Source organism: Elephantulus edwardii, unplaced genomic scaffold, assembly GCF_000299155.1.
Source record: "Elephantulus edwardii isolate Elephantulus edwardi_28Jun2011 unplaced genomic scaffold, EleEdw1.0 scaffold00005, whole genome shotgun sequence".
NCBI lineage: Eukaryota > Metazoa > Chordata > Mammalia > Macroscelidea > Macroscelididae > Elephantulus > Elephantulus edwardii.
The window spans coordinates 30,554,190-30,569,883 of record NW_006399755.1 but is presented as its reverse complement, the minus strand read 5'-3'; the positions used below and the strand labels follow the sequence as shown (position 1 = coordinate 30,569,883).

General features: G+C 36.7%; 1 protein-coding gene across 1 annotated transcript in view; it reads left to right on the top strand.

Moving 5' to 3' along the window:
- Positions 1-15,694, top strand: part of INADL (InaD-like (Drosophila)) — a 462,714-nt gene that overhangs the window by 143,778 nt on the left and 303,242 nt on the right. Inside the window, exons 19-20 of the mRNA XM_006879774.1 lie at positions 552-675; positions 11,054-11,228. Coding sequence (XP_006879836.1) covers positions 552-675; positions 11,054-11,228 — 299 coding nt within the window. The remainder of the gene's footprint in view (positions 1-551; positions 676-11,053; positions 11,229-15,694) is intronic.

Below are 15,694 nucleotides of genomic sequence, written 5' to 3'. Positions count from 1 at the left end.
TTGTCACTTTGAAATACCATAAAATACATGTGTTTAAAAAAACTCCAACAACACATGTGTCTGCAGGTAGACAAGAACAAGGCAGTAGTTTCCCTGTGTTTACCTATAGGTTTTAGGCTTGCATGACTAACTGTTCACCAGGGAGCTAGTGTGAAGGAAAGTATAGCTTAGAAACATTAAAATTCACTGTGTCCTTTGGGGTCAGCAGCCAAGTTCTTGAAAGTGTAGTCATGTGACAGAGAATGGTGTGTATCAATAATTGATCTTCCATGACCTGATAAATCTTTTGTTCCTCTATCTTGGTAAGTTTTTATTTGTATCCGTTTATTACTGTTTAGAAAATTAGTTTTAAAAAAACATTCCAGTGTTTGAAAAATCATTTTACTAGTCCATACCCATGGAATTTCTGCCATTTGTTACTACTTACCACAATATAAACCGTTACTTGAGAATGGATGTTTGCAGAGCCAGTTTTCCATTATTGTTGTTATCTGGTTTGAACAGCATTGCATTTTCAATACTAATGCATTTCCACTTTTCTTCCTCTCAAGATGAAAGAAAATTTTGGCATCGATTCTCTACCTTCCATAACCTCAACTGAAGGCAACAGTCAACAAGGCAGATTTGATGATCTGGAAAATCTTAATTCATTAACTGAAAGCAATCTGGATTTAGGTTTGTGGGTTTTTTTTTTTTTTTTTTTTTTGTTTCTCATAAACAGAAATTACGTTATTTTTGCCTTTGTTTGGGTTTATATTTGGGTATGATGAATAACATAGTCACATTTTTATTTACTCTTATTTTTAACTATTCTGTTTCAGAGTACCTGGAAGAATAAACATAGCTTGTATTTTACTTTAGAACTTTCAGATTCTACTTTCTAAGAAGGGCTTATTTTCTCCGCCTCATTTTGCTTTATCCCTTAACATATAGATGGAAAAATCAAGCTAGTATCTTGTACTAAATCTGAAATAAGTTTCTTCTAATATATGTTAAAGCCTCTGATGCTATTAAGTGATATTGTTAGCTCATTGAATGAGGCTGTTAAATATTAATAAAGAGAGGCATATTTTAAACATTTATGAAACATTTTTATAGCTGTATATTACAGTCAATTTTGATACATTAATAACTTAGTTCCCTTAAGAATTCTAAAAGTATAGCACATCTCCTTGCCTCCACTGCTCCATCATAATCGCTTCTTATATGTATCTGAAAGCTTGACTTTAAAAAAAGAATTTTCCTTCATTGAACACTGAAATCTCAAATGTTGCTACAATATTAACATCCCCAGATGATACTGTGAAATTCTTTCAGAGTACAGAGATTTATAGAACCATTGTTCAAGATTTATACTGTCTTTCACCTATTATGACTCTCTACATAAAAATCCTTTCTTTGGGCATTTCTCGTACTGTCTGGTAATATGTTGAAAGGGGAGAGAGAGAGTGTGTGTGTGTTATAGAAAGTAATTTAGCAGTTTTATGTGAGCCCAACCTTCTGTTATGTAAAATCTGAGGCATAGAATCCTTAATGGTAAAGATTGAAGGTTTCCATTAGACTGTAATACTTAGCACTTCCCACAGGGTCAGAACAGAGCATGGGTGGTTAATTTTGAATATCTTAAGATTCTCACCTGAAAAAATTCATTGCTGTCGAGACACCTACCCAGAGGAGACCCTTCCTGTAAATTTTTGGAGGCTATAGATTGCATGGGAGGAGATTGCCCATCTTTCTCCTATGGAATTATTGGTGAACACCTACCAGAGAAGCACCAATTTGGGTTAGCAGTACAATTCCCTATGGCATCAGAGCTCCCTTTTAAGACTATGAGTTGTTGTTGTTGCTGTTGTTATGTGTCATCAAATCATCTGTGACTTATAGCGACCCTATGTACAGTATCTCTGAATCCTACCCTATCGTGAGCCAGTCTCACTGACTCCAGTATACCTATGCCCATTATTAGGTGATTACATCCCACTTTTCATGGTGCATGATAGATTGTGACTTTTTAAACTCATGGGATCTCTATGTACATATGTATTTATTTATACTTATATTTAATTTTAAGTCACTACAGTTCTATATTCTTCTGACTTTAAAGTTCTTTGAGGTTTACTGCACAAGTAAGCAAGTGATTAATGAATAAATACTTTTCTGTTTATTTACCATCTGTAGTTGTCACAGTCTCAGCACTATTTTTACATTGGTCGTTTTTGTTATGGTCTATATAGGATGTATATACAGCCTCTCTAATCCTTGCTGCCAGAATTATCCTCATTGTAAGGCATGATAATAAAATTTTTGAGAAATTGTCAAATGTCCTCTGCAAGGGAAATTGCTTCTGATTGAGAACTAGCTTTGAAAAGAACAGGTATATGGGTAGGTGTTGGCATAGAGGGGCAGTGGAGTTAAGAAAATGAAGGTAGGTATATTTTGAGGGGGTAAAATTCACTTCCCTCTAAGCTCTGCTCTGTGTATTGTTCTTGTGACTCCAAAGTTACTCTGCCATGTTGATGGCTTAATCTCTTACTTTGTGAGGTGTTAGGAATTTATTCTTAGAGATTATAATTTTTAAAATTAAAGTATACTTCATCTTCGACTGCCCTCAGTAGCACCACATTCACAACCATTCACTTTTAGGGAAAGTTTTTGAGAGTCCTCAGGATATGCCACAGGATTAATTAGATTACCAAGAAAATAATAGTAAATAATAATAAAATAATAGTGTTCAGGAAATATTTGTTGAATGACAAAGTGGTACGCTGCTTGTAGATGGTTACTTGGCAGCAGTTTAATTCTCTTCCTTCTGTCACTCCCTCAGTTCTAGGTTGTGCAACCTAAACTCTCTCTGGATTTGGTTTAGTTTTGCATTTACTTTGTTTGTCATTCTATTCTTGTATAAACTTTTGTAAATTTTCCCCATTCCTTTTCTTTAAGCATTAACTTCTACTTATATAGCAACAAATGTTCAGTATCTTTATATATTCCTTAAGCTTTCTTTTTCTTTTGACCATTGTCTAATAATTGTGTTTGCTGGGCTCTTGGGTGCTGTGGAGTGCTTGCCGAGCAGCTCTGTAAAGTGAATCTGTTCAGATACGGTGGGGGAAGAAACCCAAACCTGCCATCAAGACAATTCCAACTCTCCACCAGTTTTCCAGCGCTGTAATCTTTATGGAAGGAAGCTACCCATGTTGCTCCCATAGAGTGACTAGCAGATTTGATCAGCAGTCTGAGACGTTATTCATTGCCTGTGCATAGGGTCTATACAGAAGGAAGTGAGGCATTTTTGGGCAGGTAATGAGGTGTTTGAATAAATTCTAGTATTGTGTGAAATCCAGTGCTGTGTATAACGACTGCTTTTCATCAAAAAGTTTTGTGTTTTGAGAACCATTGCTACATTGTAGGTTGTGATCATTTGGCCCCCTGAAGCCCATGTGTCTGACCTTCCGTGCGTTCTAGGAGAATTGGGCTAATTTATTAATGATGATAATTATAATGTATCGGTTTAGCACTATTTAGTTACTAGTGATTACAGCTGTAATGATAAAACATGCCATGTGGATTCATTTTAAATCGGTGCTATTTGTATTTCCTCTGTTATTGCTAATAAGTGGGAAATGGTGGTATTAAAAAAAAAACAAAACAACACAAATCCATTTTGTGTTGCTGGTCCCAAAAGATTGCTGTTGGTAGTGTTTGTTAAATGTATCTAGCCTATCACAACATCCCCCAAAGTCTCAGTCTATTATAGCAACATTTAGAATCGGAAATAATTGACTTTTAATTTTAGTAAAAATGTAGGAATCATAACAGTTTTTCTTTCAATTATTCATAATACTCTTTGTTTATAATATTAATTATAGTTGTTATTGTTGTTAGGCCTTGTTGAGTCAAGTATAAGTCATCGCAAGCCTGTGAATAAAAGAATTGAGTCCTGTTCTATCCTGCACCATCCTCACACTTTTTACACACAAGGGCCCATTGCAGCAGTCACTGTGTCAGTCCACCTGGCTGAGGGTCTTTCTCTCCTTTGCTGACCCTCCACCTTTCCAACATCATGTTCTTCTCCAAGGAATAGCTCCTCCTACCAACATACCCGAAGTATGTGAGGTGAAGCCTCCTCATTCCTGCCTCCAAAGAGCACTCCTGCTGCACCTTCTCCAAGGCAGATCTGTTTGTTCTCTTGGCTGTCACCACAGCTCAAAGGTTAATTACAAGTACTGAATTAATCACAATGTCTAATCAACTCTTTATTGTAGATTTCCTTTCCCTTCACCCAAATTGTTTTTTCTTTTTTTTTAATCCCCTTCTCCCTTCATTCTCATCCCTGATAACCATCCAAAAATTATTTTGTCCAAGAAATAACCTCTCCTTGGCTTTTTATAATAGTGGTCTTATAATAGTCCTTTTGTGATTGATTTTTGCCACTCTACATAAATTCCTCTAGCTTCATCTATGTTGTACAGTGTTTTATGAATTCCTTATCATTCTGAATTATTCTATTGTGCTCCATTGTGTGAATGTACCGTAGTTTCTTTAGTCACTCATTCTTTGATGGACACTTATCTTACTATATCTTTGATATTACAAATAATGCTGCAGTGAACATGGGTATGTATATAGCAGGTCTTGTTGAAGCTCTTCTTTAAGATGTACACACACACACACACACACACACCTCTATTTTCAACTTTTTAAGGAAGCACCAAACTGCTTTCCATAATGGTTATGGCATTTTGTGCTTCCACTAGCAGCATATGAATGTTCGAATCTCCCCATTTCCTTGTCAGCGTTTGTTGTTTGCTGTCTCATTGAACTTTGTTGTTTACTGCAGTGAAATGATATCTCATTAAGGTTTTGAGAGCTGTACTGCCAACCAAAAGCACACAGTGATTTGAGCACCTGGCTCCAATCCGTCAGCTGCTACATGGGAGAAGGATGGGCAATTTTCTCACAATGTGATTTGCAGCCCCTGAAAACCCACGAGAGTGTCAACTATAGGCCTGTTCGGATGCTGGTACTTGGCAAGTACAATAGCAATAGCTAATAAGAGAGCTCTGGTGGCCTGGTGGTATGGAGCTGTACCGCCTACCCAAAGGCATGCAGTTTGAATGCACCAGCTGCTCTGTGGAAAGAAGATGAACACTCTCCTCAATGCAATTTACAGCCTGCTGGAGGATCATCTGTGAGTCTGTTCTGACAGACTTTTGTTGTTACATAACAACAAAACCAGTAGTTAATGAGGGAGCTCTGATGGCCTAGTGGTAAGGAGTTATGCTACCAACCCAAAGATACACAGATGGATCGAATCCATCAGATGCTCTGCAGGAGAAAGATGAACAGTCTTTTCCTGTGCCCTTAATTGCCTTTGAAAAAACTCTGGAGGGTCAACTGTGAGTACATACCAATAGTAATCAAAGATCTTAAACATAGTTTCATGTGCTTGTTGGACATCTGAATGTTTTCTTTGGTAAAATGTCTTTTCATGTCCTCTACCCATTTTGCCATTTCATCCTTTTCAAGGATGCTCTTTATCACTTCTCCTATTTAATATTGTATTGGAATCCTAGCCAGATAGATAAGGTAAGAGAAGGAAATAAAAAGCGTCCAAGTTAGCAAAGCAAAAGTAAAACTATCTCTGTTTGCAGATGATATGATTATGTATGTTGTTGTTGTTATGTGACAGTGGGTTTTCAGAGGTTATAAACTGTACAAAGAGAGATTACCCATCTTCCTCCCATGGAGCAGCTGATAGATTTCAGCAACCTGCCTTTGGATTGAGAGTTTACTCATCCTATATATAGAAGATGCTAAGGGAGCTCTGGTGGCCTAGTGGCAAGATGCTGCACTGCAATCCCAGAGGTACGTGGTTCAAATCCACCAGATGCTCTGCTGGAGAAGGAGGGGGCAATCTCCTCTTGTACCAGTCAGATCTGATTTGACGGTACACATTAAAATAATACAATAAAAATTTTTTAAAAAAAGAAAGAAAATGCTAAAGACTTAAAAAGAAAAAAAAAATCTAATTGACCAATTCAACTGAGTGGCAGGGTAAAAGTCATCATAAAAAAATTAGTCAGATCTCTCTACAGTAACAAAGAAAACTCTGAAACAGACTTAAGGACAATAATAAAAATGAACTATGTAGGAATAAATCAAGTAAGAAATAGAAAAGATCAGTACAAAGAAACTATAAACTATGACTATAAGAAACCCAAAGAGACCTATCTAAATGAAAACGTATATCATGCCCATGGACTGGAAATGTAACATTGTTAAAATAGCAATACTAAAAAAGCAGTTTACAAATACAGTGTAATCCTGATCCAGATCACTTTGTTTTTCCCATGAGATACAGGAAGTAATCACGACCTTTATATGGAAAGGAAAGAGACCACAGATAAGCAAAGTGAGACTGAAGGAGGAAAAACTTGGGAGGTGCCTTATACTACTTGATCTAAAACCTACTACCCAGCCATGTCCTGGTACAGTGACTGATACATAGCTCAAGGGAATAGTATTCAGAGCCCAGAAGAAAAAAAAAAATCACCAATCTATGACCAATTGATTTGGGACAAAGAGATTAAAATCATTCCATAGGGAAGAGACAGCTTCATTAACAAATGATGCTGGCAGAAAATGGAAGAAAGATCCATACTTCATTCTTTATGCGAAACTAACTTCAGAAAGATCAAGGACCCAGGCATAAACCTGAATCGATAAAGGACATTACAGAAAAATTTGGGCAAATTTAGGCATAGATTATTCCTGATCTATGGCATCGGGATGGGAAAAAGATTCATCAGCAACCTGTGTTACGCAGATTAAACAACCTTGCTTGCTGAAGTTGCGGAGGACCTGAGGTGTTTGCTGCAAAAGGTCAAGGACTGCAGTCTTCAGTATGGATTGAAACTTAACTCTTAGCCAGTTGGTAGCATCATTGATAGACAGAGAAGAGATTAAGATTCTTAACAATTTCAGCTTGCTTGATTCAATACAATCAATACTCTTGGCATGAGTAGTCAGGAAATCAAAAGACAAATTGCATTGGGAAAAATCTGCTGTTGGGAATTCTCCAGAGTGCTAAAGAGCAACATTGTCAGTCTAGAGACTGAGGTGTGCTTGCTCCAAGCCATGGCCTTTGTAATTATTTTCTATGCATGAAAGTCGGACAGTGCCTCAGGATGATAGAAGAAGAATTGATGCCTTTGGGTCATTGTATTGGAGAAGAGCATTAAATATACCATGGACTGCCAAGATAACAAACAGATCTGTCCTGGAGAGGGTGAAACCGAACTGCTCCTTGGAGACAAGGATTGTGAAACTCCATCTGATATACTTTGGGCACGTGGCCAGGAGGGACTGGTCCTTGGAGAAGGATATCATGCTGGAAGGGTGGAGGGGAATAAGACCCTGGATGAGATGGATTGATAAAGTAACTGGGACAATGGTGGTAGGTGTGTTGGAGAAAATGAGATTGTTTCAAGATAGGGCCAGGTTCAGAGCTATTGTGATGATGATTGTGATGTGTGATAATGTATGATGATCTTCTTATGATTAGTTGTAGTTGACTCTATGGCACATAAAAACAACAACATGGCATAGATAATCAGATATTACTAAGAATGTATAATTAACTAGATGATTGAGACCTAAAAAAGGGAATCATTATGTGCATAGAAAGACTTCTTTCTTCAAAAGCATAAAACTACAGATTGGGGAAAAATACTTGTCAGTAGCACATTTGATAAGGGACTCATCTCTAAAATCTGTAGAAAACACCAACATCCCAACAAGAAAAAGACAAGCAGCCCAAATCAAGGCACAAACCTGATTTAGATTGTTTTAGTTTAAAACTCCCAAATGTCATTCTATAAATCAGGTATGAATATGACTCTAGGACAAATGACTCTCCATCTGTAAACTTGTAAAAGTAGAAATCAAGTAGATAAACCGGAAGAAGAAAGCATTCTCTAGTCCCAAGCAATTTCTGAACCAAATTAGGTTAAAAGTTCGGGGGATAATCTGTGGTTTAAGGCACTGTTCTCTACGTCCAGGATTCTGCTGTGTTACAAGTCATCCTTCCTTTTTCTTAAGAGGTAGCACATGTTTTCTGAGGTTTTAACGAGCCTGTTTCTTACCTGTAGTTTTTTTTGTAGTCTGACAACCTTAATTAATTTCATCCTTTCCTTTTCCTCTTTAGCCCAAGCTTGACAGTGTTTCTGCTGATGTTTTTCAACGGCCTTGTATATCTCTAATTATTTGCCACAAAGAACCCTGTTAATGATTAAATACCTGAACTTTTAACCCTTTTGAGGCATTAATAAATGATTGTACAGCATCACTCTTAGGTGTTTTTTACCAGCATATACAGCATACCAAAGACTAGCAAGAATGGTTACCCATGGCAGACAGTGTTGGTTGGAGCTTCCCGATTAAACAAGCATGGAAGCAGAGTGGCATCCACTTCTGAAATAGCCTGCCTCTGGAAACCCTATATACTTGGAGAAATGATGAAAGTTATATAAGTGTTCAGGTCTTTCATTCATAGAGTTGTTATGAGTCGCCTACAACTCGACAGCACTTAACAACAACATACAGCATACAGTAAATATATATTTTTTTCATCTTTGCAACATATATAAAGTGATCCTAGATATAAGATATATTTTAATTATGATGAACCACCTTAAAGCTCTCTGGTTTATCCCCCCCTCTCTCTAGTACTTCTTAATTAGTACTTGCAGCATGCACTGTTGCAGTAGATATTTATTTTGTGGATGGTATTATAGCTTCTCCTTACTATATTCGTTTCCTATGGCTGCTTCAGCAAATTACTATAAACTTGGGCACTTAACTAACACATTTTATTCTTCTTGTTCTAGAGGTTTAATATAAAAAATCTGTTTCACTGGTCTGAAATCAAGGATCATGTTCCCTTATGTGGTTCTAAATCATAGTTGGTTTCCTTTAATTTTCTTGTATCTAGAATATTTCTTAATTCTTGATTCATTCTTCCATCTTCAAAGATGATGGAGTTTTTAAAAATCTTTCTGCTATTTTCACATCATCTTTTCTTCTTATCTCTGCTTCCTTCTTATAAGTACATTGTGGTTCCACTTAGAATCCATGCAGATAATCTATCATTAAATAAGTCCCTTCTGCCAAGTCTGTGTTACTCTGTAACAGTTAGAGGTCCAAAGATTAGGTCCTAGATAGCCTTATTGTTTGCCATCAAGTTGGAACCAACCTATAGCAGACACTCTAGCAGGTTTTCAGGGGCAATAAATCACACAAGAGGAAATTTGAATCACATGTCATTAGGCTGACAACACTCCACTTTAACATTATTCACATTATCTCAGTTAGTACAAGGCTTAAATAAGATTGCTAAAATTGAGTAGAACAAACTCTAAATTACAAAGTAGGCATTAATTCTTAGAAGTATTTATGGAAATCTTGTCCAGTCTCTATACTTTACATTTGAGGAAATAGAGGTCTGATGAAATGCATTATGTTCAAGTTGATTTCATTAGGATTTAGCATTTCTCATTCACATGATCATCAAACAGGCATGCCTTCTTATTGCTGATTGAATAGTTTTAAAAAATTATTCATAAAGTATTTAGTTGATCCATTCTTTTTAGAGGGACTCTTGGTGGCTAAAGGTAAGGAACTGCAGTGCCAATCTAAAAACTGATGGTTCAAATCCACCAGCTGCTCTGTGAGGAAAAAAAGGGCAGTTTCCTGCCGTGCAGTTTACTCTCTCTGATAAGTAGCTGAAAGTCAGGTATGAGTCGGTTCTGACTAGATAGTACATAGCAGCAGCATTCTCTTTGAGCTTTGTATGTGTTATAGAAGTCTGTTTTATATTTTAGTATATGTCATAAATGCTCATGATAAGAATTAGAACTGCTTCGTCACTTTTTTCCTCACGTTCCCTCACTCAAAGGTGAGTTAGGCAATATCTCAGTCAAATTTATGCCATAATATGATGGAGTAGCTACAATAATGAATTCATTTTTGTTAGTAGTGTTGTGTGGAAAAGTATAAGTTCTAGGGATAATGGAAGTTTTTTAGATATAAAATGACAGATAAACTGAGCCTGGAAGGAGGGCGGTAGGGTTTTCTTGGTCAGAATAAAGTTGAGTGGATAAGTATCCTGGTAGATAATAACAACTATATAGACAGCAAGGAAATGTGAAATAAACTTCTTTGACGTGTTCAAGTATCAGAAAATACTTATTGGGGCAAGAGTAGAGTGCTCTATTTGTTTTGACATAAGGAGAAAATAGATAGCTTCTTTAATCTCCCCCTCCCCAATTTATTGTGGTAATTCTCTGAACATGATGCCCAAAACTAAAGAACAGTGTTAAGAGTGAATATCCCAGGTTTCATTTCTTTTCCCTACATCTCCCTGTACTTCTAAAGCTTATTTTGTGAACTCTCTAAAATGATAATCCAAATTGATAAGAAGATAGTGGAATATGTTGTAAATATTTAAATGAATAATGGCAATCTGTGTTTCTTATTCACGGTTGAAAATTGGCATATTCTCTAACCTGAATTTTCCCATCTGTATGATTAGTTGTATCATTTCTGAAAGATTGATGTGAAAATAAGTGGCGTAACAAATGTTAAATAATTCTGTAATTTCTAAACAGAGACCTTTTAAAAATGCAGACTTTTTACTTGGTTATTCATTATTACATGAGTTGTTTTATTAAAGTCAGTTAGTAAAGGAAAAATGGTAATAAGATTAGGATATTTTCATTAAGTATATTCATATTACCAAAATGTCATCTTTTCAATAAGGCTATATTTAAAATTACAACCTTCTACAGAGCGTTCCCACTCACTCTTTATTTTCTTTTTCACTGTATCAGTTTTCAATATCTAGCAGTAAATGTTTTGCATGTTTACTTTAATATTATCAATCTCCTGCCTGGAAGGGTGCCTGCTCATAGTAGATGCATGTATCTGATTGTTGAATGAGTGACAGTTAAATCACTGCCTCTTGTATTCATTGTCATCTGGGTTTGTTCTTCAGACATGATGATTCCAAATGACACTCAGGGGTCTAGCTTGCATGTTGACATTCCTGCTGTGACTCAAAGAAGGGATCAAGAAGAATTGCCTCTATACCAACTCCCAAGGACCCAAGTTGTTTCAAAAGCTTCAGCACATACAGGAATGTTATCTTCTAGATATGCAACTAGTCCATGGTAAGTCATTCTTTTTCCTTATTTTCACATTATAAAATAATTATCTTTTTCCTTCTATTAAAAAAAGTACATTATTCAGGCAAAACACTTGAAAAATACAGAATAAGATTATGAATAAAATCTACTACACTAGACAATTACTATGATAATTTTATATACCTCAGATTACATACAATTTAGTATGTGCAGAGTTTATTATAGAGAATATTTACTTTAAAAATGAGAGACTAATAGTTTATTTTAGCAATCTAGGGAAGAAGCACTTGTGAAAAAATAAAAGAGCCTAGATTTAAGGGTAAATTTATGGCAGGTGATGAGTGATTTTGAGAAGTGAGAATAGTTGAGGATGATTCATATTCCTGTTTTTGGAAACTAATTGGATAATGAGACTGCTGATTCTTTAACTCAAGATTGTGAGAGCATGAATAGTTTGGCAATGAAATATAACTTTCGTTTTGGACATGTTGAGGGTTGAAGTATCTATAAGACAACCAAATGAAATAGGGACAACTGCTGTAGGGTTGGGTTAATAGTTCTGTTTTGGCTTGGGAGTGGAGGAGCCCTAGGGGAACAGTGGTTGACAGGATAACCTGCCAACCAAAAGGCCAGCGGTTGGTGTTTCTATGTATGTATAAAAACCCCGATGCTGTTGAGTAGACCCTACCAATTGGAGACCCTCTACTGGGTTTTTAGGCTATAGATCTTAATGGGAGAGGACTGTTTCATCTTTCTCCTCCTGCAGATCAATTGCTGGTTTTAAACTGCCAACCTTTGGGTTAGCAGCCAAACAAACCAACACGCTATGCCACCAAGGCCCCTATATTTGTATATGCATGTTGTTGTATTTAGGTGCAGTTTAGTCAATGCCAACTAAACTCTTTGTACAACAGAAATACTATCCAGTCCTGTACCATCCTCAGAATTGTTGCTGTTCTGAAGATAGCTCATTATTGCAACCGTTGTGTCAGTTCACTCTTTTTTTCTTCCTCTTTTTTGTTAATCTCCATTTATATATAGATATATAGATGATAGAGATATGGATAGATGAGATATATAGAGATATAGGTATAAATATATATAGATATTATTTGTTTACAGAAAAAAATATATATATACAGATACTAGAAATGATGACTAAACTTACTCCCTGGAGATGAGTGAAGGATAATACAGTACACATCTAACAAGATTCAACTTTTGAATGTTTCAGATATGGAAGAGCATACTCAGGTTTCACTCTGGAATTTATCAGTCTTTGGTCCTTTACCAAGGATGTCTGGAGTTGGAGCTATTATGAGTTAAACAGCACAAAACAACAACAACCAATTTTTGGGAAGCCTTAAAAAATAAAAAAAAAATTTAGAAAAAGATATGGATTTTTAGTCTTCAACTAAAATTTCAGGAATAAAAGAAAGAATACAGACCCAGCCTTTTTCCTTCTTTTTTTTTTGTTTGTTTGGTTTTTTGATAGTTTTGGAGCAGGAATACTTTTCCAATGACCTTGATTTTTTTTCCCCCTCCTCCCCATTATCATTTGGGGGGGTGGGGAAGGTCATTTGGTAAGGTCACCTAGTTAAGTGAGGATTAATCAGCACGTTACGAATAAGTTTAGAAAAACATTGACTTCAGTTTTTTCAGCTACTCCTAAAGGGTGTAAGAGTGAGCATTACCTACGTAAGAATGGTTTTCTTAGCAGAGAACCAAAATCTTCTGAAGAGGAGGTGGAAAGAACCTTCATTGAAGACACTAGGTTATGGGATAGTTTGTTTACAGTTCAAGAAGATTCCATGGATTGTGGCGGATAATTTAGCAGAGCAAGCCTGGTGAGGAGAGTATGTAAAGAGAAGTATATCCAGAAGGAAAACCCACAGTGATAGTTATGGTGAATGATAGAGATTAGAGGTCTCACCACTGGACCAATTGGCTGCATCAGGATGGATGGTGAAGAGTCTGAGATTGTTCACAGCTTTATTCTGCTTGGCTCCACAATCCACACTCTTGGCACCAGTAGCCAGGAAATTAAAAGGCGTATTGCGATGGAAAAGTCTGCTGTTAGGGACCTCTCCAAAGTACTGAAGAGCCATGGTGTCTCTCTGGAGACTAAGGTGCATTTGATACAGGACATGGTCTTCACAATCACTTGTTATGCGTCAGAGAGTTGGATAATGACTAAGGAGGACAGAAGGAGAATTGATGCCTTTGAGCTTTGGTGTTGGAGAAGAGTATTGAAGGCACCATGGACTGCTAAGAAAACAAACAGATTCATGCTGGAGAAGGTTAAACCAGGCTGTTCCTTGGAGGAAAGGATTCTGAGGCTTCATTTGACATACTTTGGTAATGTTGTAATGAGAGACTGGTCCTTGGAGAAGGACATCATGCTTGGGAGGGTCGAGGGCAGGCACAAAAGGGGTAGGCCCTCTAGGATGTGGATTGATTCAGTGACTGGGGTAATCAGGATGTGTGTGTCAGAGGCAGTGAGATTGGCACAGGACAGAGCAGAGTTTAGGGCTATTGTACATAGGGTTGCTATGAGTTGCAAGCGACTCGACGGCACATAGCAACAAACAACAACAAAGGGGAAATGGTATTGGCAAAGCATAAAAAGAAAGATTCATTGACCATACAAACCTTTAGTCCAAGAGTGACTTTGTGTTGTTATTCGATGTGTCTTAGTTGACATTACTCTGTTCAGCAAACTCTCTTTTATTTAGTTTTGGGTGAAAAGTTTATTAAAAAAAATTATTCTTTGTGCTTCTGGTGAACTGATCTCTTAGTGGAGAAAAAGACATGGTTAGGCACAACTTCTTGGAGGAATATGATAACTTTTTCACTCAGCAGAGCTGGACCAGTTTGCAGATAAGAGGTGTACACAGACTGATGTTTTTGCTTAAGGACTCTATGCTCACAGAAAATCTTCACAGGAATGTGCAGTGTTAAATAAGCAGTAACTGTATCTCCTTAGGAGAGATGTCTAGAAATGAGAGTATTGGACAAGTTTGGTGGGTTGGGTTTTGGTTTTGTTTTTTTTTTTTTAATGTGGTCAAATTACTATTAATTTTTAAAATATTTCTCTAGTATATAGTAATTAACAATTCAGTCTGGTAGAAAAGTTGAGAGTATATCTTAGAAATGGGGTGCTTTGCTAAAGCTAAAGATTTTTAATTGTAGGACTGGAAAGGATCTAAACAAATGTCCAGGCCTGTTCCTCCTTCCTTGTGCTGAAGTACAAATGGTACATCAAAATTATTTTTATTCACGTCTTTCCACACGAGAATGGAAATACATATATTTTCCTCCTACCTCATTCCTATTTCTCCTAAACTGAGTACATTGACAAGCTGATCTCTAATGCATAGGCATATAGGGCTCCAACCTAACTTTTATCTTGAGAGATCTGTGTTGTATTGGAAGCTTGGTGTTTTGGTTTGCTGTCGCAGATTTAGAATTTATTGTAGTGGGTTCCAGAAGAGTTTCCTGTAAATAAGATTCCCCCTTTTAATCCTTTCAGGGTAAGTCCCATGGAGACAAACTCATAGGTGAATATTTATTGCCATTCAGGAGTGTACCTGAGTAACACATCAATTCATTTTCGGAAGATAAGTCTTTAAGATCATCAGTGTGTCTCACGATATTAGTTTCTTCTTTTCATTAATTTTTGTGTAGCGCCAAGCAGAGGTATGTATCTATGCTTGCGCTGAGGAGAAATATTTAATGCCTGTGATGGTTAATGTGCAGAGTGTGCTTTTTACATTATAACAACTAAGTCTCCAGAGGCAGGGTTAATGGTAAGAGGTCAGTACATTTTGAGGTGGAGATCTCTAGAAAGGAGAATGTGGCAGGCAGGGTATGATACTATTAAAAATGTGTCCTTCTCCCACCTTCCCTTCTTACACTCTCATGGAATGAAGTTTCTTAATAATCTGCTTGCTTGCTTTGCGCCCCTCATCTCTGTCACCATCTGTTGCCCAAGAGAGAATGCTTCTCATTGGGGAGGGGAGAGTAGGGTGGAGATGTTTCTCACAGTAATAGCACATTTGTAGAAAAGAGTGAATGCTCTTCAAATCTTTTGTTATTTATGGCTTTGAGGCCCTGTAATCAAGGGAGTTCTACTAGTTAAATAATGCAAATAAAGTGCTTAATATTTTGCACATTGTAGTTATTTAGTAATAGATTGTCAATGATAATGGTGACAGTGGACAATAACAGGCTCCTGTGCTCTCAGATGGAACCAGGTAGTATTAATTGTGCTGATTTCTCAAATCTTTTAAGGAGGCTTCAGGTTCTTTAAAAAGTAATAAAGTAAGGTCAAATAAAACTAAGTAAAACAGGGTGTCAGTTGGCTGTAACCTGGAAGCAGCAAGAATGTTAGGTGAAAAGCTTGTATGTCAAGTAGAAAATGTACTTGTAAGGTTGTTATAGGATGAAAATGAAAAGAAATGCTTTTAAGATTCGATACTTTGTTAGGG